Source organism: Lactuca serriola, chromosome 1 (assembly GCF_051521515.1).
Source record: "Lactuca serriola cultivar US96UC23 chromosome 1, Lser_US96UC23_V15, whole genome shotgun sequence".
In the NCBI taxonomy this organism is placed as follows: Eukaryota; Viridiplantae; Streptophyta; class Magnoliopsida; order Asterales; family Asteraceae; genus Lactuca; species Lactuca serriola.
This window is the reverse complement of record NC_136408.1, coordinates 54,878,248-54,892,190: the sequence shown is the minus strand read 5'-3', so window position 1 is coordinate 54,892,190 and position 13,943 is coordinate 54,878,248. Positions and strand designations below refer to the sequence as shown.

The 13,943-nt window shown below is 32.3% G+C and overlaps 1 protein-coding gene across 2 annotated transcripts; it reads right to left on the bottom strand.

Moving 5' to 3' along the window:
- Window positions 1–2,160: 2,160 nt before the first annotated feature.
- On the bottom strand, window positions 2,161–5,006 carry LOC145088916 (uncharacterized). Of its 2 annotated transcripts, none has more exons than XM_079027398.1 (6): window positions 4,856–5,006; window positions 4,459–4,780; window positions 3,855–4,337; window positions 3,630–3,761; window positions 3,046–3,563; window positions 2,161–2,947 (listed from the first exon to the last, which is right to left on the bottom strand). In XM_079027398.1, exons 2-6 carry the CDS (start codon window positions 4,754–4,756, stop codon window positions 2,315–2,317), a joined length of 2,064 nt encoding a protein of 687 aa, XP_078883524.1. In that variant the 5' UTR covers window positions 4,757–4,780; window positions 4,856–5,006; the 3' UTR covers window positions 2,161–2,314. The 2 variants fall into 2 exon arrangements, with proteins under 2 accessions (XP_078883524.1, XP_078883531.1); XM_079027405.1 differs by having other exon boundaries at window positions 3,046–3,551.
- Between the last annotated feature and the right edge of the window lie 8,937 nt (window positions 5,007–13,943).

The following is a 13,943-nucleotide window of genomic DNA, read 5'->3' as shown; positions in this document are numbered from 1 at the left end:
TATTGAAATCATTAATGTTTGCTTCTTGTTAAATATTTTTTTTAATCTCAACAAGCTGACATTGAAAAAAATGTAAATCAAAGAAAGAAAGAAAGAATCAGGGTTGTGTTGGCTTTTTTGATTCCTAAAAATGGAGAACTAAGAAACCAAAAAAAGAAACTGTCCTTCTTACCCTTTCTCCACATTCACACCCTTTTGACTAGGAGTGTTTTGTTTGTGTTTGTACAATCTATCCTTTCTTTTCAGTTCAAGATTTGGCGGTGAACCAAATAGAAAGCTTTACAAGACTTATTCACCCTCTCTTGCTCGCTATTTTGCATTTGTTTCCCCTGATCATGATTGTATCAGGGTAAATATGTTGATGGTAAAAAAAAACAGTAGTATTGCGATGAAAATCACAATTAAAAGTTCTTGAGTTATGAAAATACACAAAAGTCCCAATATTTTTAACAATTTGACAAGAAAGTACTAAAATTTATTTTTTTGACAGTAAAGTCCTAATTCACGATTTGAGAAGAAAGTCCTAATTTTTTTTACAGTAAAGTCCTAATTACCGGTTAACCAAAAGAAAATAGTAAATGTATCAAAAACTTTCGATGGTTAGGACTTTGTTGTCAAAAAATAAAGTTTAAAAGTTTCTTGTCAAATTAATGAAAATATTAGGATTTTAATGTATATATCCTAGGAAAAAATAGCCCAGTTTAGACTAAGGAAAAATGGCCCAGATTAGACCAAGGGAAAAGGACAAATTTATAATAATAATAATAATAATAATAATAATAATAATAATAATAATAATAATAATAATAATAAAATAAAAAATAAAAAAAAAATAAAAAAACTGATCAAAATTAGACCAAAGAAAAAAACAAATATTAATTTTGTAGTGTGGCCAAAATTAGACCATGGGTGTGAATAGTTTCTTTTAGGATTGTTGAATAAAGGAAATTATGAAATGTTGGTTTATAAAGATTTAAACATGTTTTAAAATTCACCAAACAAGGAGTGTAATTTGTTTCGAACTGTATTTTATTTTTTAGGCCCTGTCTGTAGATATCTCGATCGCTCTTGTAAACCCTACAACCATAACACAAAAACAAACATTGAAACTTCTTCATGATATTGTGGAGTTTAATTTATTTAGCAACCAACAAGGTATATGATTGCATACGCAGAGTTGAGCCAAAGGTTTGGAAATGGTATTCAAGAAGATGATATTAATGTCAACACATTTTAATATCCAGAAATTTGGATAGTAGGATGCAAATATAGTCCAAATTCAAAATACTATTTACACAAAGTTGTTTAATATTAAAATTCGTACATCCTAAAAACATAATATAAAATAAACATTAAAATTGAGTTTGTTGAGTTCATTTGTTGGAATCGATATATGATAGTCTTATTAGAAACACATATTTCTTAATTAAAGTCACCAAAAAATCATTCAAATATACAAGTTTAATTACTTTCATTCGTTTTATATTTTCATTTATAGGTTTTAATTATATTATACATAAATAAATGATAAAAATTAGATATATAAAAAATGCTTTTTTAATTTTACATAAAAATAAAGTTATGACCCAAAATTAAATACCGAGCTAACTAAAGTTATGACCCAAAATCGAATACCGAGCTAACTAAAACATGCTTAATTTAATTGTGGAAAATATAAGTCTAATCATGGTTTTTGTATGTTGTGTATACTATGTAGTGTCTAAGGTTTAACATGAATAAATAATGTTACGAGATTATATAATTTGTTTTGATGGGGCTTTATAGAATAACATAAACAAATTTCCACGTGGGCTTGACTTTCCTTCTTGGGCTCTTGAGAGTAAAAGAAATAACCCTAGGTACAACTTCCACATAAAAGGATACAATATTGTTAAATTATACTGCAGTTAAAATATCTATTATATTTATTTATTTATTTGTGTGTGTGTGTGTGTGTGGTGGTGGTGGGGGGGGGGGGGGGGGGGGGGGGGGTGAGGCAACAGTATCGTGAATGCCCCTGCTGCATCGGCTAGTAGCGTAGGAAAATATGATCTAATCTATATCTGGAACGTACCGAATGGTATCTACACAATTGATGTTTACAAATTAGTCGGACAACAAACAGACATTTAATATCAATAGATGAAAGAACTGCTTAAATAAAGAGAAAAAAAAAAAGGACCATGTTACCACTGCATTGCTAAAAGAACAAAATTGCTCCCGTACACTTCACCGAAGTTTCTATATATAAATATCTTTGAAAAAAAAACTGTAAATGGAGCTTTATGTTCAAGACTATACACAAATACAAGATTTAGAACTTTGGCTGCTGATTGTAAAGCATACGTTTCTTCGGCTTAAAGATATACCTAGAACCGTATATTGAGCCATATACATCCACCAAAAGAGGATACTGCAGTTTAGCATACATAATGACCGGTATAGCAGCAACTACACTGATAAGGATTGGCACCCATATCAAGTGGTCCTTATAAAGCACAAAAAAGCTGAAGCTAAAAGCAATCATCATGGTCATTATAGAAAGGAAAAGTGTTGCTAGACCCATCATGAGTTTTTGGGGTAATGATATTAAGAAATCTTGTTCAGCATAACGAGATGTTAGAATGGATAAGAACATGAGGATTGAAGCTGCAGAGAAGATTAAAGAGATAGCATCTGATATAACAAAGGCAATGAAGATTTCCTTTTTCATAAACATAGGATAACCAGTCTCTTGGTTATACCCACCAGGAATTGCGAAAGCTACTCCAAAGACTATGGTGGCTATAAGTGCAGCAACCACCATAGACTGATTAGCTGTTCCTTTCATCCAATCTTCACCTTTTGAAACTAGATCTTTATGGTTCTTGGTGAATAACTCACGTGGTGTTAAGCCAGCTGTATTCTTTCTTTCTCTATAAGAAGGTGGGATCATACGCTCTACTTCCTACAAAAAAAAAAAGATAATTAAATATGAAATACCCTTGGAAAGATAATTAATTTATCCAAATGCAATAACACCAATGAAAAAGAAAAGAAATAAACCTTGAACCACAATAATTCTCGTTGCATCTGAAAAGCGACACCTGTGACATCCTGAAGACGGTTTTTCGGTGCATACTTCCCAACCAAATGAAGCATATTATTTCCGTCTGAATCTTTAAGAGGAGTTATCTGATCTTTCATGGAGCCTATCTCATATAATAGATTGTAGATGCTCTCATGACGATGAGAGACAGCAACATGAAATATGCTTTGGCTATTATCATTTTGCTTCCATATAAGATCAGGATATAACCGAATAAGCTCCACCACAAATTTAGTGTTACCCATTTCTGCAGCAACAAACAGTATTCTAGAAGAATACGTTGGATTGCCATTCTTGTCAAGCTGTAGGATTGACTTTCCATCTTTCATGATCGTGTCTTTAGGGCCTCTGAGTAAGTTATCAACGTCAACGGTAGGCAGTTTCATAATATTTTTCCAAATCAGTTTTAGTAACTTCATGGCGGCAGTTTCCTTTTCTTTATTAGGTCCCCTCTTCACACGAACTAGTGTCAAAACTAAAAACAATAATCAGAGATGAAATGTACAATGAAGCATAATAGGTAATAGAGATCTATACTCACTTGAGTTGAAGATCTTTTTATAAAAATGCGGTTTTTTAACCTCAAAGGCATAAGGCTTTCGAGCCAAAACTCCAAGTAAACTCCCACTTTTTGCAAGTTCTGGTAGGTCAACCAATATCTTCAGTGCGATATCTACAAAAAGAGGTGATAATCACTTAATGGATATAGGAAGATGAACAAGAAATTTATGAACAACAAAACATAATAATGCTTATCAAAGCTTACCAAAAAGATCAGCCTCAATGCATCTTAAAACGACCCAATTTCGATCTTGAGGTGTCCAAAAATCACCATCCATTTTATGAGAATTATCATACAGATAACTCACAGTGTCATGGTGCCCAAATAATGCAGCCATGTAAAGGGGCATCATTTTTTGACTACCAGCGATGGTCAACAGGCTCTTGTTCTTATTCACCATAATTTTAGTCATTTGGAGGTTTCCAGCTGCAGCTGCCAAACACAAAGCTGTATTCCCACTCTTATTTTGAAGCTCCAAGTCTTCTTCTTCCATCAATCCGACAATAGCTTCAACAAACTTGGTGTTTTGGGCTGATGTTGCAATGTGAAGTGCAGTTTCACCATTAACAGTGATGCTAAATCGTACGAGCTCTTTTCGTTTTGTGATGATGCGATGTGCAGTTTCCCAATCTCCATTAATTGAAGCTTCGTATAGAGGAACACAAGTATCGATGTAGTCTTCTCTTACTTCAAAATAGTTTCCAAAGTTAAGTCAATGCTCGATTCATTCAAGAACAAGTGGAAATTTCCTTTCATAAACACGATTCATTATAAAGAACTAAAGACGCTATTCCTAATTAGAACTTACCAGAAATTAGATCTTCACAAGGGAGATTGAGTGGTGGTCGGCGTAGGAAAGTTTGTGAAGTAGTTAATTTCCGTGGTGGTAGTGGGGGAATTGGTGGCACTGGAGTATTAGAAGCAGCAGGTGGTGGTTGCCGGGCATTTGGAGCAGCCGGTGGTGGTGGTTGCCGGAAATTTACAGCAGCCGGCGGTGGTTGCTGGGGATTTGGAGCAGCCGGTGGTGGTTGCTGGGCATTTGAAATGGCCGGTTGCTGCGGCTGCTGGTGGCTTGTTGGAGCTAAACCTGTAGGTGGTGTGCTCATATCTTCAATTGCTTGCTTAGTAACCTGCCCAATGAAATCATTAATATATATAACTAAAATGGGATCATGTCAATATGATCAGAAGAAGTTAGAAAATACCTGGAATTGTAAAAGCGGGTTTTAGATCGACTCCCACCCTTTACAATTATGTCTGATGTGTTATTAAAGAAAATGTAGACGTGAATTTTTATATGTATAGAAAATGGTGACAGGGGTACTTTTAGAAAACCCCTTGTTTTATATTTCAAGTTGATCATTGGAACACATTCAAAAACCAACTTGTCAGTTGGCAGTGTCATATACATTATTGGCTAAACATTAATGGGTAGGTGTGAATCAATATCAACGATAAAGTTTATATATCAAGATAAAACTAATTATAAATAATAAACAAATTGATGGTAAAATAACATTAAACATCTATGATATGGTTTTTTTTTATTCTATTGGAGAATTGGTTGTTAGACGTTCTTTATATTTTTTATTACTAGTAGTTTTTGCAACTCTATTTGACTGGTTCATCATTTTCAGATTGTAGGCAATGTTTAATTTGATAAATAAGTTAACAAAATATAATTAAAGTATTAATCTAAAACCTTATTTACAAAATAATAAATTAAATATTATACTTGTATATATAATGTTACGTGTGAGACTCGTGTATTATACGGGTTGATTTAAAAAAAATAAACATTAAATTAAAATGTAAATAGAAAATATTTTTTAATGTATAACTTTAAAATAAGAAAGGAAAAATGTATTTATTGCAATTTAATATCATATATATGATATTTAATACTTTACATATTATAAGTATATGACTTTAATTTTAAAAATTAAACAAATAAAAAATTGAGAAGTGTATAATATTTATTTTAAAAATACCACAAAATGACAAGTATCAAAACTCATGAGAGATTGACATGTGGCAAAAAAAACCTTCATTTATTAAGGAATATATCATATAAATTTTACATAATATAAGAAAATGGTTTTTTTTAACTAAATATCCAATCCCCTTTCATTTATCCAACATTTATATTTCTTTTTTCAATTTATACAATAATATTTCTTAGTTTCTATTTATGACACTGTTATAATGCAACTAAAATGTAGCACTTTTTGTCATAGAAGAAAACATAGTTATATGTTTCGGGGAAAATGACTCTTGAATGTAATTAACTTTTGCGTTTTTACTCATTTGGTCCTTTTTTTTTTATGTATTCAATATACCATCGAACTTGTTGTTTGTGTCTATAACCCTTTTGACCGGCTTTTGACCTGTGATAGTCGGTCAAAGGGTTATGGTGAACACAAACAACAAGTTCGATAGTATATTTAGTACAAAAAAAAAAGACCAAATGAGAACAAACTCAACAGTTGGTTACCCTCCTGACTCATTTTCCATTTACTCATTTACAGCAAATCTTACGTCATCTCCTACTGATATTAATGACTTTATGAGATTCATTTTTGCTTCTTTTCAAAACATAATCCACGAAAGAACATTATTCATACATGTACAACTTTGTAATGCACTTGAATATTTATTAGAGGAATCTTGACTAAACAGACACATTTCATGACTACATTTACATTTCCAATCGAATGATTTATCGTATCATGGATTCTAGATAAGTCTACAAACGAGTGGAATCACAAGTGCTGTGATTTTTAAGTTTACTTAGCTTTAAGATCGAATTCATTGGATGAGATACAAACATCAATATGTACAATATCATGTTGCTTTTGCAGACACATCACCATAATATACCTTGAGGTAAATGTTTATGCTGATAAATATACCTCTCATACACAATCATATCCTTTTGAAGAGAGGTGTTCACAGTTAACCACAGTAAGCATAGCATAGACCATGTTTTAACGAAGTTACCCCTCTGAAACGCTCTTCATATACGTTATAGCCAAAGAAGGTTGGAGTCTTTGATAATTTTGCAACTTTAATTTCATTTAACTTTTCGGGGAAAATGACTCAGGAGGGTAACCAACTCTTGAGTTTGTTCTCATTTGGTCTCTTTCCTTTTTTTTATACTCAATATATCATCGAACTTGTTGTTTATGTTCACCATAACCCTTTGACCGACTATCACAGGTCAAAAGTGGTTATGGTGAACGCAAACAACAAGTTCAATGGTATATTGAATACAAAAAAAAGAGGGACCAAATGAGTACAAATGCAAAAGTTAATTACCCCCAAGAGACATTTTCCCTATGTTTCGTCTAGGACACCTCTTTATTTGCACAAATTAATATTTAATAAATATCTAAGGTATCATTAGTTATTTTTGTCATATAAGAAAACATAGTTATATGTTTCGTCTAGAATGCCACTTTATTTGCACAAATTAATATTTTTTTGGAACGGCTGCACAAATTAATATTTAATAAATATCTAATGTAGCATTAGTTCATTACATAAATAAGAATTTAATTACACCATGTTATAAACCATAATTAATATTTTAAGACCAACTCCAACTCATCAAAAAAAAAAATTCTTTTTGGCATCAAAATAACAAGAGTTTGTGTTATATGCAGCCAAACAGGTCCATTAACTATTTATAATATCAAAAAATAATTATGTATATATTTTTTTAATTTTTGAAGATCTTCAATATAAATAGGAACGAACATAGACGGGTACTCGTCCAAATTTCTGGAACCGGAACCAAAACTGGAACCGACGGTTCCTAGGATATTGGAACCGGAACCAGAACAAGTTATACCGGTTCCTAAGATTTTGGAACCGTTCCCGAAACCGCCAGATAGGGGTGTAAACGAGTCGAGTCGAGCCGAATACTACCAAGCTCGAAGCTCGGCTCGACTAAAATACTCGAGCTCGAAACTCGGCTCGAACTCGACTCGAGCCTTGATTTTAAGCTCGAGCTCGGGCACGTGAAATACTCGACAGTCTCGAGCTCGGCTCGACTAATATTTTAAAAAATCAAAATCACTAAATTGAGTAAAAATATTAAACATTCCACATGTAAATGTCCAAACTACCAAAAAAACCACTATTAATCACCTAATATCAATATAACATCAACCATATATGTCATAAATAAATAATTATAAAGAAATAACATATATCTTATAAATAAACAATTATAAAGAAATGACATATATGTAAATTACATTAAGCTCAACTAAGCTCGCGAGCATTGCGAGCTGAGTATTTTTGTACTCGAGCTCGGCTCGATAAGGTACTCGAGTAGCTCGAGCTCGAGTTCGGCTCGATTAAGGTCGAGTCAATTTCGAGTATTTTCCGAGTCGGTCTCGAGTTTCTCGCGAGTTGGCTTGTCTCACTTATACCTCTACCGCCAGAATCGGTTCCGAAACCGGGTACCCGCTTGCTAAAAAATTTCAAACTAAATTTAGCTATAAAAAACCAATTATACTATATATTAAAATTTTTGGGTCTTAGCTACAGTTAATTAGGTGGTTTTTTGGCAGAAAAGGCCCTTCCTTTATGATGGTATGTCATCTTTTCGTTTTCTTGTGTTTCTGGGCAGTTTATGCCGTTTTCTATAAACTTCATCGACACGTGTTAATTTGATTTTGCTTCACCGTCTTCTCGGTTTCCACTCAACTTTTTTTATTTCTACCGCCTCATATCTCTCCATTCTTCTTCTCTGATTCTACCTCTATTCCTTCTTCTCTTTGAACAAACCTCCTCAATTCCTCTGATAAACCCTAAGCAATTCTGTTTCCCGCTGTCTACCACTTCACCGCCTATCTCTCCTTTATCTATACAAGGCGTTAATTTCGACCCGATTCTATTCATCCACCGCTTCTCCCTTCTGTTCTTCGTTTCCATTCATCAGAGTGTCGTTTTCTAATTTGTTGGAAGGAGGTCCAATAACCGCCAACGGAAGAGAAGTCGGGAATATACCAGACAGTACGACCACAATCGTCGATCGATCGATTCACCCCAACCCCCTTTGTATTTTAATCCACCGCCATAGATTCACCCCAACCCCCTTTGTAGCCATCGTGTTTGTTGGAAGCTATCCAAAGGTTATATGCCTCTTCCTTCGACACACCCAAACCTCGAATCAGCGTCATCTCACATCATCGGCTTCCTCTATCAACTATTCAGATTCAAATATTCCGGTTATTTGCCTTCTGACTATCTACAGCTTGTAAGATTGCGATTTCATGTAGAGACATTTCCTCTCTGGACATCAGTTTCACTATTTATTAGTTATTGTTATTATTATTATTATTTTGGTTATGGTTATATCGATAGGAGGGACATGATTTTGATATTTGTGATGTTTTGATGTAGGTATGCTCCTGTGTTTCATTTGGAGGGTGTCTTCTCCGCCTATCAGTCGTCGTATTTGTACCCCCTTCTTCCCTACGCCACCACCATCAGTCACCGCCAGTTGGACTCAAGAGTTCAACAGAGGTTGGAAAATAAATTCTTTTGTTGTTGGTCAGTGCTACAAGTCAATCAGGTTTGTGGCGATGACCAATCATTATGATGTTCGAAAGAAAATCACTTATTCCAGAAAACCACTGTCACTGCGATTTTCTGTTTTTAGCTTTTTAAAAACCGAAAAAAAACAGGGCCATTGGAAGCACTTGACAGGATTAAAAATGGTACCTTTTTTGTTTTTTATATTCTTTTTTATCGTTCTAAAATTAAAGGTATGCAGTTTAATTTGATGTTGTATTTGGGATTGCACGCAGACCTTATGGTACCTGGGTTTATTTCGTTGGTTATGTTGTTTAGAACTCTGTTGCATAGATTTGTATTTCTAACAAGCTTTTTGTGTTTCATGTTGATATGATAAATTGATAATACTACAGAAATGATTGAATTTGGATGAATTTTCAGGGTGATCTTAGAAGCTATCTTCAAAAGATAGGAAAGTTGTCCCCATCAAAAGCTCTTACATTTGCTCTGGATATTGGGAGGCAAGTAGTTTTTTTTAACCTCAGTTTATGTGAATCAGGAGAAAAAAGGTAAGTTAGGATTTTTTTATAATATTATATTAATAACATGTCCGGTTGTAAACTTTTAGAAAAAATAGCTAAAAAAAGATCAAAGAAACGGTGTAAAAGTTACCAATAATCCTAATGGATCATTATTATGATAATAGTATTTGTAATAATATTAAAATATTTATTATTATGAAATCATATACTTAGTATTTGACACTTTTTGCTCTTTGATTGATAACAGGGGTATGAGTTATCTTCATGACAGTAAGACATATCCAATTATCCACTGTGATTTAAGGCCAAAGTAAGGCAGCTAATATAGGTTCAACTAATTATATAAATTTACTTATATAATTTCATATGTTGACATTTTTTTTAATAATTAAAATATTGGTAGGGTGCCAGAAATAATTTGCTGGATAGTGGGGGCCAATTGAAAGTTGCAGATATATAGGCAAGAGTTATAGGTTTATATACGTATTATATTCTTTATTTTTATAATTGTTGTTTTAATTTATTTTTGATTTAATTATTAAAATGTAATTGTTGTTGAACATTGAAGCAACATATAAGATTACTTTTTTACGATTACCAATGGACAATGTAGATAAGGTGATCATGTTGTAAAAAAAAGCACAAAGGGTAAAAAATAGCAACATACTTTAGTTACTTTACAAATAAATGCAATGTACTTTTATGTAAAGTTGGTAGACGTTTCTAATTACAACTCCCTGCATAAAACTAAAAAAATGATGAGTTTACTCTTTGCAGCCTATATATTCATTGCATTACTTATTTATTCTAATGTGCTCAAAATATCACAAAACTTGCAGGCATCTATTACTCCACTTTGTGTTATAATGACAAAGGACAAACCACCAGTTTTAATTCGTGTTCTTCTTGACTGGTCTGTTGATTTTCTATATATTTTTCTACTGTTTCTTAAAGTTCTTATTATGTTAGCAAACAGCCACATCTTTTTACTTATGGATATGAAAAGATTCCCAAAGAGCTCATTATTTGTGTGTCACTATCACCTATTTTGAGATGGTATTTTCCGAATTTTGGGCTTTTAAGCAGGGTGAGGCTTCTTAAGGAGCATATGAGGCTACTTAGTGAGGAACCTACGAAGTAAGCTAAACTTCGTTAAAATGAGCGATTATGGTTTCTTTTTAATATGTCATTTTGCAATATATGGTGTTTTATCATTAGTTTTTCCAGATATTGCTTATAAAGTTTTTGAGAAAATGATGAACATTTGGAGATATTGGTGAAAAAGGCAACATTTGGGAAATTTGAATATAGTTGAGTAAAGCTACAATTTCTCCTTTGTTTTTTTATATTAATTGAAAAAAAATTGGAAGAATAAAGACTATAACGACATTTTGTTGTGTGATTGCATATCTTCATTGGATGACTGATACTTCACTTCATGTAGCTTACAATTATGTATCTGGATTGCACACGTGTCGTCCTGATAGAGCAACATGGGATTTGATAGCTATGGTGGAAAATGGGAAACATGAGGGACCAGCTACCTATTTTGTCACATTTGTGTGGAATGGACATGAGCGAGAGAATGTGGAATTAATTAGAGGTTTCACAGGGAATTGAAAAGAACCGGTTAAAGCAATCCATAAAGGTGGGCCACAATATGAACCTGAAGTTCGACTTGCACAGGGGAAGTAAGTTTTATCATTCTACTTTAAATTTAAGTTGACTATTTGGTCAAACTATGTGACGCGACTAATTAATTTGATGAGAAATGTTTCAGGTCTTATTATAAGTTTATAGTGAATGGGAATTGGAGGCATTCAACAACTTCACCCACAGAAAAGGATGATAGGGGGAATGTTAATAACATACTTGAGGTTGGTGACGTGGCAAATGTGAGGCCTTCTATTCAACATCCAACGAAGGTATACATGAAATATATTTCAAAATATATTTTTAGGGTTTGTTTTAGGATGCGAATATTGTGAAAGTGATTGAGAGGGCATTTGACAAAGACACCGTGTTGATGCTCGACATGTTCAACATGATGCAGGAAAACATGTCAGAAGCCATCAAAATATGCAACAAGATCGTGCAACACCATCCAACACCATAACAAAAGCAACATTATCCACTTCTACAACATCGACCACTTTTGTATGCAGTTCTGTAATGAAAAATGATGTAATCACCATCTAATGAACAACTTTCTTTTGATCCATATTCTCTCATACGATCCATATGTCAAATACAAAAGGAATCAGAGAACAAACAATACAATAAATCCTAAGAAATCAAACCTTTCATCGTTAGTTTTATATTCCGAAAATATATTTATTACCATCAAATAACACATCTACCCTTACAACATGCACATCCAAATAACTCCAACAGTAAACGCATACAAAATAATAAACATACATATACTTCAAGCATAAACATCTATACCATTTAACCCCCGCGTAGCGGGGCACACGAATCTAGTTTATGATTATAAAACACAGAATTTATGAAAAATGATTACTTCAAGAAGCTTAGGAGATCTTTTTATGGGGAGCCAAAAGCTCTAACCACACAAAATAAGATGATCCCCTTTACCTCCTACAACGTCCTTGGTTTCCTATATATAAGGCTAGCATAAATATATATTTTACAAACTGAGATAGCATCTTCAAGTTAACCAATGAGGCTAAAATGCATATCCATGAATTTAAACAAGAAATATTACAGTAACTAAAATGCACACAATTTAAACACCTAGAAGTCCATAACTCGTTTTCTTTTTCCCGGTCTATAAAATTTCTATTTGTTGTTGGCAAGCATATATATATATATATATATATATATATATATATATATATATATATATATATATATATATATATATATATATATATATATATAGGGTTAGGTTATTTTGTTTTTACTAACTATTGTGTGCCAGAATGCACAGATCTGGACCATCGGATGGAATATAATCAAATGTCATGATTTGAGGGTCTATGATAGTAGAATAGGATAGCATGTACCATATAATCACACAAATTTCAGCATAAGGGCATTTTAGTCAATTAACCTATATTAAAAAAGGAAATTTTTGGATTTTTAGGGATAGTTAATTCCTTTCTTTTTTTTAAAATATGAATATTTTAAACTAATTCAAATTTAAAAATCTGATTTTATTCTGTCAGAATGATAGAATGTCAACCATAAACTAGTAAATATATTTTTCGATTTTATTTTGTCAGAATGACAGAATGCCAACCATAAACTAGTAAATACATTCTGAAAGAATACACAAAATCAATTCTTGAACTAATAATATAACAAATAATTACATTGTATGATTGTGATTCATTGAATAATAACAACATTCTGAAAGAAATGATTTTTAAGCAACACTTTATACATTGTAGCATAACACATTCTGGTATAATACACTCTCGTTCTATATGTGTTCTTCCTTCTCCACATCAATATTAGCCTCTTCAAAACCTAAATCCACAAAGAAAACATAATCAAGTTTCAAAAATTAAACAATTCAATGCATTCTAATAGAATAAAAACTAAAAATTCTGACATAATGTATTAAAGACTATAAAGTTTGACAAAATATAGTAGAAAAATAAAAACTATAAATTCTGACAGAATGTATAGAGATTATAAAGTCAACCATAAAGTATCACAAATTCATTACCAGTTAAACAAGTATACTTGTTATGAGATTGACATTTTGTGTATGTTTGACCTCTAAGTCACTTCAAAATATGCTAGCATTCTATGAGATTGACATTTTGTGCGATTGGCATTCTGTCAGAATTGTATTGCATGAGAATGATTTTATACAAAGAGCTGCAAAAAGGAGATAAACATGAGCATGATTTTATACAACATACATTAGAATAAGTAGAATAATTTGAAGTGAACATTTTATCAAACCAACATATAAGATTTCATTCTAACAAAATTGGAATTCGTGATTCCATTCTGGCAGAATTACCCTCATCATATTAGATACTAAGACGATTTTGCTACTGCTACTAATTGAAGATTATTCCTTTGGTGCTTGATATTCATGAGGAAGATAAGAAATAAATTTTTCACCAATGTCTTTTTCAAATATCAAATTCTACAAGATAGAATACAAACATGATAAAGTAATTGTTTATAGGTTATCTGAAACTATTCTAAAATTCTATGTGCCTAAAGTCGGATGACTTCA

Bases quoted from the DNA above. Each gene is read 5' to 3' on its own strand.
- LOC145088916 (XM_079027398.1), bottom strand. From the start codon at position 4,756: ATGAGCACACCACCTACAGGTTTAGCTCCAACAAGCCACCAGCAGCCG. The intron at 4,338-4,458 runs GTAAGTTCTAAT...ACTATTTTGAAG, and splicing joins TTGTGAAGATCTAATTTCTG to TAAGAGAAGACTACATCGAT. The intron at 3,762-3,854 runs GTAAGCTTTGAT...CTCTTTTTGTAG, and splicing joins CATTGAGGCTGATCTTTTTG to ATATCGCACTGAAGATATTG.